The 15,033-nt window shown below is 38.0% G+C and overlaps 1 protein-coding gene across 3 annotated transcripts in view; it reads left to right on the forward strand.

Annotated features, from left to right (window-relative positions):
- The window catches only part of cunh8orf34 (chromosome unknown C8orf34 homolog), a 54,734-nt gene that overhangs the window by 7,975 nt on the left and 31,726 nt on the right, over positions 1-15,033 (forward strand). For all 3 annotated transcript variants that reach the window (XM_015027769.1, XM_015027770.1, XM_015027768.1), the window contains exons 2-3: positions 13,494-13,638; positions 14,440-14,571. In XM_015027769.1, coding sequence (XP_014883255.1) covers positions 13,494-13,638; positions 14,440-14,571 — 277 coding nt within the window. The remainder of the gene's footprint in view (positions 1-13,493; positions 13,639-14,439; positions 14,572-15,033) is intronic.

Genomic DNA, 15,033 nt, shown 5'->3' on the forward strand with positions numbered 1-15,033 from the left:
TATATATATATATATATATATATATATATATATATATATATATACAGGATGGGAGAAGGCGGAAATAAAGTGGTCTTTACCTTTGTCACACACGGTGTTAAACCGGTCCTCATGTTGCTCCCTGATGAGATCTGCCCTTTAAGTCCAGAAGCAATGTAAAGTTGCTGCTGGTAAACAGTGGGGGGTTGATGGATTGAATACAGTGTTGGGCTGATTAACTATCTTATTATATGCTGTTCTTTTGTTACTTATATCAGTCAGAAAGTGGATTTTAGTGATTATGTTCTAATACCAGAACTTGGAAAATTAGTATGAACTCTACACTCATTTATTTATTTTTTTCAGTCACTTGTGTTGCTCCTTATAGAACCCTGTAATGAGCTTGCCTCTTTGTATTGGTTTTCTTTTAGTGAACACGGTAGCCATTCATGTGGAAAAGCTCTTTCTGAACTTGTTCTGCAGTCATGTTCTTTTAATGTGCCTTACAAGTCAAACGTATCTTAATCGCCCACCTAACATTGAGTTCATCTTCTTTTTGTCACGATTCTGACTCTAACAAAAATGTTTATAAAAATAGAAAAAAAAACTGTGCTATTACTTCTATTCAGTTTCTTGGAAAATATTCAAACTTTAATGGATTTCATTGTGGTTTTCTGTGATGAACCAACAGAGATTATTGAGCAATAGTGAAATTTAATGAAGTCATCCATGACTTTCAAAGTTTAAGATCAAAAAGCAGATAAAAGCATGGTTTTGTTCTTCTTCACCCTTTATTTAAACGGGATTAAAAGAAAAGGTCTTTGTGATCAAAGATCTCTTTCACAAGAGCATCCTGACAGTCATACAGTTTGTAATGAACTCACTTTTTTCTCTGATGCCTCTAACATAAAATCCAGTTCAGAAATTACTTGAACATCATAAAGACCAAGAAATGCAGCAAGACAGTTTAGGAATAAATGTAGATATTTAAAGGAGAGGGATTTTTTTTATTTGCTTAGAAATCCATTATTGCAGAAAACACAAGAAGACAAATTCAGAATGGCTTACTTTGCAATACAATATTGCTCTACATGCCCCCTTGTCAGCTCTGATAATTAATGTAAATGAGACACAATTGCTTATGATGAGGTAACAGTGTACCACAATTTATCTGGTCCTGGTTAAAACAGATGGGAGTGTTTTACACGTGAATATACCCGGATGAGGAGAGATGGAGTTGAACTATAAAACAAGTCTTTTCATTTGCTTACTCAACCTTTGCTGATTGTGAATCTACTGTCACGTTTTGTAGTTATCGTCTCTCTTTGGAAACTTGTGCAATCACAAACTGTAATGCATTTTATTAGTACTACATTTTTGTGAACAGGGAAGTGTCTGTGAACATCTCTTTAATTTTTTTTTTTTTGCCACAGATTCTGATTTGGATTTAGGTCTGGTCTTTGTATTCCCACAACTGAATATGCTTTACTCTATCAATCAGCTGTAGCTCTATAGCTTTGGGGTTATTGCCCTGCTGAAGGAAGAATCTCTGCCCCAGTCTTGGATCTTTTGCAGCTTTTAACAGATTTTCCCCCAGGATTGCCTTGTACATAGTTCCATCAATCTTCCCATTAACTTTTAAAGCTTACGCCACCGTGTATACTGTGTTTATTTAAAGGTCTTGTCATGTTTTTAACGTTTTAAGGCCAAAATGCTGGATCGTGGTCTCGCCTTCGTCCATATGTTTGTAGTGTCAGAATTTGGGAGAAATTGACTTGTAATGGTTTTCTTTCTACAGTGACATATTATTCACTACCTGTGCTTGACCTTTGAAGAAAATTTCTATAGAATACCCTATAGCTTTGCAGCTTGACAGAATGCGAAGAGGTCCAGTGAGCGTGGATAGTTTTGCAAGACGCTGCGGATAGCAAAGCCTCTTGTATACGGTACAATGAGAGGTGTTGTTTTAGCTTGTCTCGATTGATGTAGAAAGGTGAGTTTATGGCACAAAAATAGTTGGAAATAACATGCTATGTGTGTGTTTCTGTGGCTTTTAAGTAGCTTAAGTTTCATCTTAAAGACGGTCTTGGTACTATATTGATTACTCATTTTCTGTAAAAAAAGAGACATTTCTGATCACTGCGTTTCATTTAAATGGAAATTAGTTTGTCACTTAAATAAAAAAAGTGTTTAATCTTAGATTGTACATTGCGCCGTTATGTCTGCTGCAATAAAGGCAGCACACCAAGTAATATGATATCATTATTTGTTTGACCAAATCAGAGCCAAAATGAAGAAACTACAAAGAATTTATTGTAACATAAATCTTTCTTGATAATATCGAGAGATGAAGTGGCAGGCGTGTGCTTCTCATCAAATGCACATTATTAGCTAATTATTAGCATATTTAAGAGGCACTGTAATGGTAAAAGAAATCACAGGCTAATCTGGACCGTTAAAATGTGTGTTTGCGTTTCCAAGGAGAACAGCTTATGCTGCTTATCACTCCAGGTACAATGTTAGGGTTATTTCCAAACAACTTGGGGTCCATCATCCTACAGTTTTGTGGTTGTAAGTGGAAAGCACTTGAGACAACCATCAGTCTTTCCCAGAGTAATTGCTGCAGCTTGTTTACCTTGAGTGCACTTCTCTGACAGACATCCAAGCCACTGCAACTGCATTTCAGTCTCCATAGTGGCAAGATAACATTTTAAATAAAGTTCATCAATGTGGTTCGTGTTGGAGGAAATGAGATGAAACAGAACGAGGATTTAAACAAAAGGGTAACATGGAGAAATCCTCATGAGATGGGGACCCACTGTACAATGAAGCAGAATAAATGAAAAGCAAATTAAGGTTCAGTTCAAGACTTGATTCATATCTTGCGTATCTCTAACTTATTTGGGAAACCTAAACTGCTCTGGAGCAAGTTATACTTCCAGAATAAAAGTGAAAATCATGGAAGCGCTGCCTCTCAACCAGTCAATGCCGTGTAAGAATTGAAGTATAAATATTAATAGCGTTTCTTCTCCTCACCAAGTTTCACAACATCTTTGCTTCCAGATTAAAAACTCAAACGTTGTCTTGGATATTCTCTCTAAAGGCTTAAGGCATGACTTTCACTTGTGCTTCAAACTCTTGAACTGACTCCAGTTAGAGACACATTGCACAGATTTTAAAAGGAGCAGATGTTCACACTAAAAGACTGTTTTGTTTCACAACTGAATTAATGTGCATCACACACTTAACTGAACCTGGTGAGGGATCAGACTGGTTTTATTTCTTTTAGACCGACTAAAGAAAACTGAGTGCATTAAAATCTCATGAGGGCAACATTTTGAAGGAGCCAACACACCTGATGGTGCTTGAATATATTCTTAGAATTAGCTATCACTGCATAGTGTTAGTTTGTATAATACCCAATTTCATTTAGACTCATATTATTATATAATTGCTAATAAAGTTGAAAACAACTAAGTAGGCTTGCAGATGATGTGCCACCATGCCGCAGTCTCTTTTATTGGCTGTCGACGACACACACTTACAGCTTGGTCGACGATCAGTTCAAACTACCCAGCTGCACCCAGATCAGCCTTAAAAATGTTGTTTGACTGTGACTGAGGTCAGCTCTGGTCTGTTCCCCTCACACATTTGCAGACTCCAGTCTTCACCTCCTCTCACACTCGACAGATTTTGTGCCGACTCGCCCTGTTGACTGACCACAACTAGTGCAGCCTCATGCAGACTTTCAGCTTGGAATCAATGGGAAAGGCAGAGACTTCAATATTTTACTTTCAACAATCTTTATCTCAAGTATTTAGGATTAAAAGCAAGTGGCAAGGGTATGCATATGATGACTATGTATGCACTTTGGTATAAGTTTTTCCTGTGCTTTATAAAGGAGATTTTGCTTTCTTGTTTACATGCTTTGTTGTATTTCACAAAATGTGTCATGTCAACACAAAATGACTTAACATCACCTGTAAAGCCCTTCAGCGGAAGGCTAATAGTTTTGAGCTCGTTTTTCCTTTATGTGAAACCACGTAGCTCTTGAACAACGCTTCAAATGAAACTAATCTACTGTTTAGATGAAATCAGGTAAAAACCACTTCCAGATCTACACCATAATATTAAAAATCCTAACGAATGAAAGCAAAATCGCAAAAACATGTTCACAATGTGAGACTAAAATGATTGTCCAAGGTTGCAATTATTGAAATGTAATTTTGACCTAGAACTTTCAGCATTGAACTACTTCCTGTTTACCATTCATCAAGATTTTTGATTAAACAGCTTTCAATATGGGAGGATCAAACCTAATAGAGATGCTTAAATACATTTAAATTTTAAAAATAAAAATTTTTTTTTTTTTTTTTTTTTTTTAAACTCAAGACCTTCTAAACTGCATATAAAGGTTCATATAAACTTCTGTGATGTGGCATGAAACTATTTTCAGTCTTGCTGTCTCTGCAAGCTTCAAGAAAACAGTTGAAGACAATTCAGAAAACGCTTGTATTGATGACCTTTGTGATGCTCTCCAGTGTGATATGACAGGAGTGTGGTCTCGCATGGGTTAACACAGCTCCCCCTTCAGGCGTAGTTACGGTAATTACTACCAGACAGGCGTGCAGTTGAAAACAGCCCAAGGCCAGGTTCATCCTGTGGGGCTGCTGGAAAGAATGAGGAGGGAAAGACGTCGTACCTCGTCGGATCAGACAGTCAAACGATGAGTGAAGGGCGATCTGTGGGAGACTCGGAGCGTGGAACGTACCGGAGAAAGGAACTAGTCTGTGTTTTTGTTTGCCCGTGTGTGTGTGTGAGGAGAGCAGAAGGAAAGCTAAGGAGAGTACAGCAGCTTCAGTGCATGCTAATCAAGTTATCATGTCCAATTACAGCCCAAGGAACCTGATGGCTGACTGCTGAGAGTCACTGATAGTCAAGCTGCTTGAGTTGGAGAGAAGATCGTGTTATACACAAAACCTTGTTGGTTTCCTTGCACCCCGCGATTGAAAGCAGTGAAACTGTCCATGTATATACATTTTAATTACAGTGCATACAAGTGCATTCCAGCAAACTTTTTTCCAGGGAAAATGATTCAAAAATGTTTAGCTTAAAGGATGAGCAAGCAAATAAATCGCAAATGAATGAAAATTGTTTCTGCTTTCTGTCCTGTGGGAATGTCTTTAAAAAAAAGCTTTCTGATGCAGTTCTCTAATTGGTTGGGTAAATGTTCCCTCACTTACCTCACCACTGTCTGCAAGCTTGTGGTGGGATTTTTGTTGCAGCTCCAGTTCTCTTAAACTTTTTTTTAATTCTAGTCCTAATTATAACTGTGGGTGAGTTTAGGAGAGAGAGAAAAAAATCTTAATTTTTGACTTGTAGATTACAACTTCTCTGCCTTTTTGAATGGCCTCTTCTCTTATCTTTCCTCTTTTGAAACATACCTATAAGAAATGGTTGTCTAAGTCACTTCATAATTATTAATAAGAAGCTTCCAGACACTGGGATAAACTTGAAGGAGTAAAGTACAGATTTAAAAACCATGAACAGCCTTGAGGAAACAAACAAACAAACAAAAAAAGGGTAGGAAGTCTCAAAAAAGCTTGCTTCATCATTTTTTAGGTGGGATTATGGTTGGTATTGTTCTGATTTTAAAACCATACTGTTGCAAAAAAGTAACTGGAAAAGAAAGATAGTCTGCTTGTATACATAAAACTGCTAAGTAAAAGAGACAGGATAATGATTACTAATGTATCATATAATGCAGATAATGTGGTAAGGATATATTTTTTTCTTTCTTCTCTGTCATAAAAGTGCTGTCAGGGGAGCTTGGAGGCATCAAGCCTCTTATCTTCAAAAACTAAAAACAAACAAGCCTGCAATGCTTTTGGAGATGAAAAGCACACACGCAGCATCTATTGTCTGGCTTATGTGCGTTGACAGATTTTTTTATTTATTTATTTTTTTCCTTGACAATTCATGCCAGATATATTTTACATCTCAGTATATGGAGACACAGACGGCACAAGCTTCTCCACCAATCATGTGCAGCTGTCACCGGGATGATAAAGTTCTGCACGTGCTATTGGTTGCCTGAAAAGTGGCGGCAGCAGTTCTTTTCGAAAAGCTCAGCATTTTTTATTTTTATGGGTTTTTTTGTTTTTTGCTTTTTTTTTTTTTTTTTTTTTTTTTTTCTGGATGCAGCCACACAAAAAAGCAGAGCACTCAGGAAAAAAAAAATGCTGTGTGCAGGAATGCTTCTTTTATTGATGGTCATGGGAAATGTGAGGGACACTTTACTAAATTACAGCAGAGAGAATGACAAGCAGGGCAACGAGTTAAAAAGACCGCCGCCTCAGAGTATAGTTCAAGGTATTGTGCTTTAATCACTGAAAACTCAGAAATAATCTGAGGATTTTCTGTTGCTCTTCTAGCGAGACGTACTCAAGAGGGAGGCCAGAAAACCACTGTTGTATTGCTGTGCCTTTTTGTTTTTTTTTTTCCATTCACATGTAAATATGACTAAAACTGGAAGTAGCTTTAATTCTCAGTTATCCATGGAGCATAACTTGATATTTTATTGTACAACATCCATCCTCAAAGGAATAAGGGAAAGGTTACACTTACTTAATCCTACCAGCCTAGGATTTATTAGATTAACAAATTAGTTTACCAAATTCCACACAATACATAAAACATAGTGCACCACAAACAATACAAATATCCTTCTGTGCACAAGGGATGCATATTCCAATAAATCCCTGCACTTTGCAAAAACAATCCCTTTGAGTTTGAATTGACTCCTACCAAGTTTTTTTTTTTTTTAACTGGACTCTTAAACACACACTCAGTTTCCCACCACAAATGGGTTGTCCAAGTGCTGTGCCGGGTCTTAATGCATCAAAACAGCACTTAAACCATGACACTTTCACCTCCAGGTTCTTTTCCCAGAATGGTGTATTTGGTTTAGGCCCCATCTCCTCTGTTCTTGTGTCCACTTACATCTTACTCCCGTCTGTCCAAAAAAAAAAAAAAAAAAAAAAAAACATTATTCCGGAGGACTTGTTTTTGTTTCTGTTGATTTTTCTTATTTTTTTATGTATTTACCTGGATCCAGTTGCATATATTTTTAGATTAAGAAATATCCAATGTGTGAATTTCTTCATGTCAAGAGGAAATGTTTCTCCTTCTATGAAATCGTTTTATACTAATGTTTGAGACTAGTTTGCTTCAAATCCGTATGGACTGTCAGAAAGTAGTTTTAAGTTTTACTCATCTTGCCCAGTCTGAAAACAAATATTTTGAGGGAGGGGAAAAGGATTTTGTAAAATATGCATTTCTTGACCCATATTTCTGACTCTTTATATATATATATATATATATATATATATATATATATATATATATATATATATATATATATATCTGATATAGAACATAGAAGTCAGAAAAGTGTGAAATATAAAAAGCCAAAGATCAATATCTGACCCTCCACTACTCTAATTTTCTGCATTATCTCTTCTGCTTGTTTACATATAGTCTGGATGTTATCCAGCGGCATCCTTCTGTATCTCTTTCTGTCCATTGTTCTATCTGCTACCCTCTCTTTCCCATTTTCAGTTGACGTGGCACACATTATACAGAAACACAGACGTCACTGGAACCTGTGGGACGGCTTTGTATTCCCAAATTTTATTAAGATGGAGAACGAGAACAAATGGCAGACGGCGGCCTGTCATCCAGGTGACAAGTTGCCCTCCAGAGATGAGCTCTTGCTGCATTAATGTTTCTTTTTATTTTTTTACATTTTTACTCAAGGACAATTTGTGGAGAAATTATGCCGGACAAAAAGTTTTGTTTTTGTTAGGGGTTACAAATGTGTCACAGATGGCATCTTACAAATATGGAACATTGTAAATGCACCGACAAAATTCTGGTGAGAACTTTACTTGCACTTATTATAAGGACTAATGTCATTGATTAAGGCCTTTAATGATTTATTGAAACGGGTCCATTTTCAGGATTCTGCAACATAACACTTAAATCTTTATTTTCTAAATAATTATAAAGATAATTTTTTTACACCCGTTAGACTGGCCAGTAAAACAACGGGGAAATTTAATGCACTCTGTAAGGATCTAGGATTGTGTGTTTAGTAGTGATGTAATGTTACACATTTGTACCAAAAATATCTCATACAGCCCTGTCAGTTTGGTACGCAAATGTGTCAAACACTTATATAGCTTTGTTTTATACCAGAACAAGTGTGTAAGGTTTGTGTCACTTTAAAAATATGACACTAGAAGAAAATGGAGACGACTCCCGCTATCAATAAATTAAATTTATTTCCTTCAGTTAAAAAAAAATAAGCATAAGCTATACAAGTGTTTTTCTTAAGATATTTCTAAAGGTTTTTTTTCCCCTCTAATTGTGAAGATTTTTAACTCGGCACGAAACAGATGACAGGTTATTTTTGACACCTCTTTCTTGGAGGATTGAAGTACTAAAAACAGCAAGTCCCAATTTTACTCAAAAATTCAAAATCTCAATAACTTATCGATGTAACATGTAACCCTATTAATATTTAAACAGATGTTTTGTCTAGCACGTCTCATAACGGTTAAAGTAGAGATTTTCTTGATTTATTTTTGTGGTACCAGTCTTCTGTCCTTCAGTCTGCCTTTCCCCGTTTGCTCCCTACTCCTTTTCAACTTGCTTCCACTTTCCTTGTCTTTGTTTAAACTGCAGGGCAGCGGGCAGTATCAGTGAGAGTATCATGACTGTCACTGTTCTCGGAGGAAGTCCTTGATAGCTTCCAAGGACACAGTTTGTTTCTTGGCTAGCTGACAGATTGTCAATTACTGGGACCCAGCGAAACTTCCTTAGGCATGCGGATATCTGCTCCGGCATCAGATCTGTACCAGATATGGACTGCATTTCTGGCTTGCTAATGTCACCTTTAGCTTTCTCAAAGGCCCCTGGTGCATAGTGAGAGTCTGAGACGATCCTCTTTGCCCATTGAAACACATGATTGTTCTGCTGAAAATATCAAATTTCATAGTATATAAGATTAAACTCTGGCTTCATGTGGAAATCTTAGCCAAATGTGTCTATAATAAACAAGAGTCATGTTATATGAAACGCATAATTACTTTAGAAAGCAATAGGGTGAGATTGTGTTGCCTGTCTGTTCGGTAAATGTGTGCAGAAAGGGGAAGACTAGATACCACTGGACCAATTAGTGCTGCTGTTCCTTGTCTCTGTTGCAGTCTTTTTTCTTTTTTTTTTTCAATTTCAGAAGAAAATCGTTGCTTGTCTCTATAGATACGTTTCATTCTCCAGAATATTAAATCCGTTTTGCTGACCCTGCTAAGATGAAGTGTCCCTATTTATGAACGCTACCTTTAGCGACTGCTAACCGGGAAGTTTCAAGAAATTGTGTTTTGACAATCTTCAATAGTAGAGGTTGGGGGCAACAAGTTGAGTGTCTCCTTTTCTACAAGAACTACCACTTGATCTAAAAAATACATAATTGCACTAGTTCTAAGGATTCTATAGGTCAAAGTTTGTTTCTGCGATATTATTCAATTTCTTAAGTGGCCTCTAATCAAATATGTCAGTCATGGTATAAAAATAAACTTGACAGGAAAAAAAAAGAGAAAATTCTGAGGGAATTCAGCCATTTGATTGAGGTGTGTTGGGGAAGGCATGCTTCTAAAATCTGCAGAAGGATAGCTCTCAAGGACTGGACTCGGGCACATTTACTTTAGATTCTACTTTTTTGTGTTTAGTTGTGCTCTGCATGGAATACACGCCTGACATTTGTAACAAATGAAAAGTTGAATCAGCAGGTAATTTTCAGGATAGGCACTCCTGTAGTTACATTAAACTATTCATTGTTAGACCATCATCTTAATTTGTTGGCTTGGAGACAGCCTCACAGTATTAAACGCTAAAGATAAATTGTATCCCCCAAGTTAGCCATCAGCTTGAGACACCACCCAACAAGCCCCATGCATGAGGATGTTTTACCAGCAGGCTACAGATATATCCAGAAGAGCTGCCATTTTCTGACAATCCCTGGGATATGCCCATCTGTTTTGCTATCCACCGTGCATCATGCACTCCAATTATACCTGTATGCATTTGCGCACCAATTGGAAAATACAAAAATAATCTTTTGAAGAAAGATAATCTATCCTTTAAACGTAAACTTTTACTGTGAATGTTACCTTTTCTCTCTGATGAGCATGCACATGACTTTACCTTCTGCTGGAATGCGAGTGTGTGTCCTCTGTTCAAACAGCTGCACCTGCAGCTTGGAGGGAAACATGCCAGCTCCGTCCCCCGTTTGTCCATTCACATGCTGTTTGCTGTCACAGCTGTTGGGCTTGGTCAGGAATGTCCCCCTGAACAATTACTTGATTAGCTTTCTGAGCACACGAAAGCACAGCCAAGGCTTGCTACAATACAGCTTTGTCCCTTCCCACCCCCTAAAACACACAAACACACATATAAATGTGGAAACATGTCTGCAAGGGCAAACGCATGCAGCCTCTTAAGAGAGCTACTTGATATGGTTTACTATATAGCATGTGCTCAGAGGTTCTTACATGCACGCACACACACACACACACACACACACACACACGCATGCTGTTGAAGCCATATTGGACTGCCAATTCACTGCAGCCCACTAATGGGTTCTTTGCTTCAATGCAGAAGCTCTGCTCAGCTGCTCTGACAAAACGGTCAGAGTTCATTCTCATATCCTAACAATGCACAATTTTGCTTATACAGTTGCTGGAAAAGAGTTTGTCTTTATCAAGTCTGGGGCGGGGGGAGGGGGGGGGAACTACAGATCGTTTTCCAGTCAGTGGACGCGCTTCATGCTTCATCACTCTCAAGTTTGCTGTCATGACGGCACTCTTCGGTGCGGATTCTGTTGTTGAGGGAAGAACACTGTTGGCTGTTTTCACAATCTGTGCTGGTGTTGCCAAAGTAAGCACAGAGTTGTAAGAGATATGTTTGTCATTGAGGCAAAGAGTGAGTGAAAGCCAGACTCTTACTCAGCTGCCATGGAGGCAGATTGGAGTAAAGTCTGTTTTTATTTTGAGATTTGAAAATATTATTGATTTATGATACTTTAACTCTAAGAAGTAAGAGTGTTCATTCTCTAAGGAATACACAAACGCTGAGTTCGTCGCTAGTAACTCTGATGTCGCTAAATGCTAGCACAGTGCATATTGAACATGCTTTAAAATGCAAACTTTTTATTAAACATTTTTGTTTTGAAATGGTGAAACTTGAAAGTGTCTTCCATGCAACAGCATGGTGTCGCCTTTGCTGTCACAAGTAATTAGCACTAATGGCAGGAAGGACAGAAATGGTCCTTTTGAAGGTTTCACTTATCTTGCATTATAATTAGTAAAGTCAGAGCCGGTCCATATCCGATGGTCATCTTTACAAAAACCAGAGTTCATAAAATGGCTGCAAATTTCTGACCAGTCTCTTTATTGTACTCGCATAATATCTTGTGTATTATGAAGTGTTCTTGGCATTGACTAGGTTAATCTGCCTATGAGGAGGTGTAGTGCAGACATTGGGTGTGATTAGTTAGGACATGATTGCTCATTTGGTGACGAGCTCCCATCGTGACTTTGATCAGCCTCTAATTAGCTTGCAGAGAGAGAGGGGGGTCTCCTCCCCCAGCACCTGTCGCTGGGACTCCCTGTGTGAATTCATTTTTTTTCTGCACTCTGAAAATGTTCTTCCATGTGGCAGCTTTTACTTATTAGTCATAATTATTAATTTTAATGAGCATGTCTGTTAACTTTAACATTACAGCCTGAATATTAAAAACCTAACAGCTTTAACACATTTTGACGTGTTGCAACTTTACAGTTCAGTGTAGTTTGTAGAGATTTTATGTTAAAGGCCGACACAACTTATTAAAGGAATCTCAAGTGGAAGCAATGAATACGTTTTCAATTTTCTTGGCAAAAATCAGAAAAGTGGCATGCTGCCCTTTTTTCTTTTTTTTTCTTTTTTTTTTTTTTTAAGAATACGATACCCATAAAGTCCAGTGTAACCCTTTGCTGTTTACAGAAGTAGCAAATAGTCTACCTGCACATCGTACAACCTCAGAGTAAATACAGCTGATTTGGAAAGGTCTTCTGCGATTTTCCATAACATTTGTGAGCGAGCAACATCACAGAGACCGAGGAACGCAGCAGACAAGCCAGGGATAACATTGTGGAGACACTGAAAGCAGGGTTCGACTATAAAACAATATTCCAAGCTTTTGGCGAGCAGAGAGGCACAGCGATTGTGGGAGAACGTTTTGTACTGTCAGTCACGCACTTGAGAAATCATTCCTTTTTACAGAGGAGCTGCAAAAAAAAAAAGAATAATGTTGACATGAAGCCAAAAGTATCATTGTTTAACGTTTGCAGCAAGCCATGTACTGTACATATTAAGCACAGGGAGGAAGTTGATCTGGTTAGATGAGAGCAAAATTGCACATTATTCTGAAAGCAACATCCACAAGTTCATGTGACAAGAAATTTGATGTTTACCTGAAGCTCTCCATCCGAGCCGGCTGAGCTTGAGCTATTTCTGATGTGTAAAGCTGCTGGAAACAAGCCCTAAAGTATACCTTCAGAGTGTTGACTCGGGGAGCTGAATACAAATGCATGCCACAAATAAAAATATGAAGTATTTTTCTTGCACTTTATTCAAGTACATGTTGGTCTATCACCTAATCCAAATAACAAAAGCATGAAAGAGTTACAGTGGCGTGAAATGATATGAAGAAGATGACAGGGCATTGATTCGTTTGCAAGGCACCGTGAATGTGGTTGCAAGTGATATCGGTTGTGCTGATTACAGAAAGTCGGTGCAGCGTGAAAAATTAAAACAGTAACGGCAAACAAAAATAGTTTCTTTGAGCAAATTTGCACACAGATGTTATCGACGCAAACTTCGACCTCCAGGGATCGGGAACCCTCTGAGCAGTTAAAGCTGGTCAGACGTTATTCAAATACTGACAGCTATAAATTTGTATATTATCCATGTATTGTTATCATGCCAACCCTAAAAATGTTAGACTTTACAACACTTAACTGTTTCATCAGAATCAGTGTAGCAGATGGTGAAGAAAAACAAAACATGGCCTCAGAGAAACAAGCGATTACCCCAATGGTGAATCTTTTTTGTTTACTCGTGAGCCGTTAGGACTAAGCATGCAGGTTTTCTGCTATTTAATTGGCACAAAGGGGAATATTGCTTGCCTTGACTTTTTGATTTTAAAGACCTTGACACAGAGCGCTGTAAATTAGTAAGACTTCTCCAAACATAAACCCTTCTAGCAGCTCTTCCTAGAGAAGTTGGCAACACATAAACCACAGAGATGTGGGATTGTGTTTGTCAAACTCAACTTGTTGATTCTCCATTGGCCACATTCTTCTGTCTGATGAACAGCTCTCGTCTGATGTTTCTCTCTGCTCCTGTAGGAGTTGATGACCAAGCTGATAACTGAGACTCCAGACCATCCAATCCCATTTCTTATTGATCACCTGCAGACCAAGCAAGACAGCCCGGGCAAACTGCACAGAGCTTTCTCTGGATCAGCAGCTCTGTGGGCACAGAGTTCCCCAGGTTGGTAAAAACACACACACTCACACACTGACACTCACACATTGCCTATTCTGTGTTACCTTACCTTGAAAGTATGAACTTGCGTGTGGGAAAAGTAACTGACTGGATTGTGATGTAGCTGCATGCTGGAAAACCAATGGGATTGGCTTGCTCCTCTGCTCAGTCACAGTGCTAACCAGTGTTAGCAACACACACAAAAAAGTGCAACTTTTCAGAATTTAACAATTGTAGAAACATGTCTCCTAATAAACATTGTACAGCCCTCAAAATACCTGTGTTAGATTTTAATGTTGGGCTAATGAGAAACTAACTTTAAAAACCTCCTGATGATGAAATTTTGGCTGAAGTCAGATGTTCTGGTTGATTTTGTTCTTAAAACTGAATGAAAAGTATTTCTTTGGAAATGTTTCCTGAGATTTTTCTTTGAAATCATGTTAAATTTAGGACATATCTTAGCAAAAGTGGTTTAAACATTTATCGCTTTCATCTTAATGAGGACTCTTGCCACCACCACCATGTTGTGTTTATGTTTATGCGCAGATTTAGTTTTTCCACATTACTTTATTTAGGGCCTGAATGCAGTTTCACACACCACATTATTTTTGATCTCTTTTTCTGAACACTTTCCTCCCACTTTCATGAAAATACATTGAAGTGTGTAGATGTAGCATGAGGAAATCTGAAAGGGCATTTGCCAGATCAGTATACATTTACATCCAAAATATCCAGGAAGCTTTCCACTGCTTATATGTACAGATCCAAATTTTTCTCAAGACATGCTGTCCCTTTCTGTCCCCACAGAAAACAAAAACACTCGAAGAGAATACAGCAACTTTGAGAAGCCATGGCAGATTACTCCAAAGAAACCAAAAAAGTCAAAGAGTGACCTGGCTGTGTCGAGCATCTCTCCACCGTCACCAGAATCCAAATCTTGTGAGTTTAACTGCAGTCATCTTTAAGAGTTTACCTTTGTGACTGTTCAGTTACGATCGATTGTTCCGACTTGCTCGCTGCGCTTCAGATCATGAAGTTGCGCAATTTTAAAACATGTTGTATCACTTGTTTCCCCAATTACATGCTCCGTAGACTTTCATCTTCATTTTAATTTTAGATAATTATGTCTAATTACAGTTAGTCACAGTGTCCTCCTTCCAGCCTCCTGGAGCCCTGCGGATGAGTTCATTATAAAGTGCCTCCTCGTTCATTTTCTCCCCTCCCTTCCGCTACGCACTGAAGTGAATTATTCACAAGCTCCTAACATACTCGCAGAATAAGATGTAGAAACTTGGGTACTTTCTCTTTTTTTTTTTTTTTTTTTTTTTTTTTTTTTTTCCCAAAAAGTTTGGGAAAAAATACACCAAACTGGGACATTTTAATAAAACATGGGGGTGGGGG

Source organism: Poecilia latipinna, unplaced genomic scaffold (genome assembly GCF_001443285.1).
Source record: "Poecilia latipinna isolate Pla-1442-1.1 unplaced genomic scaffold, P_latipinna-1.0 Scaffold106, whole genome shotgun sequence".
NCBI lineage: Eukaryota > Metazoa > Chordata > Actinopteri > Cyprinodontiformes > Poeciliidae > Poecilia > Poecilia latipinna.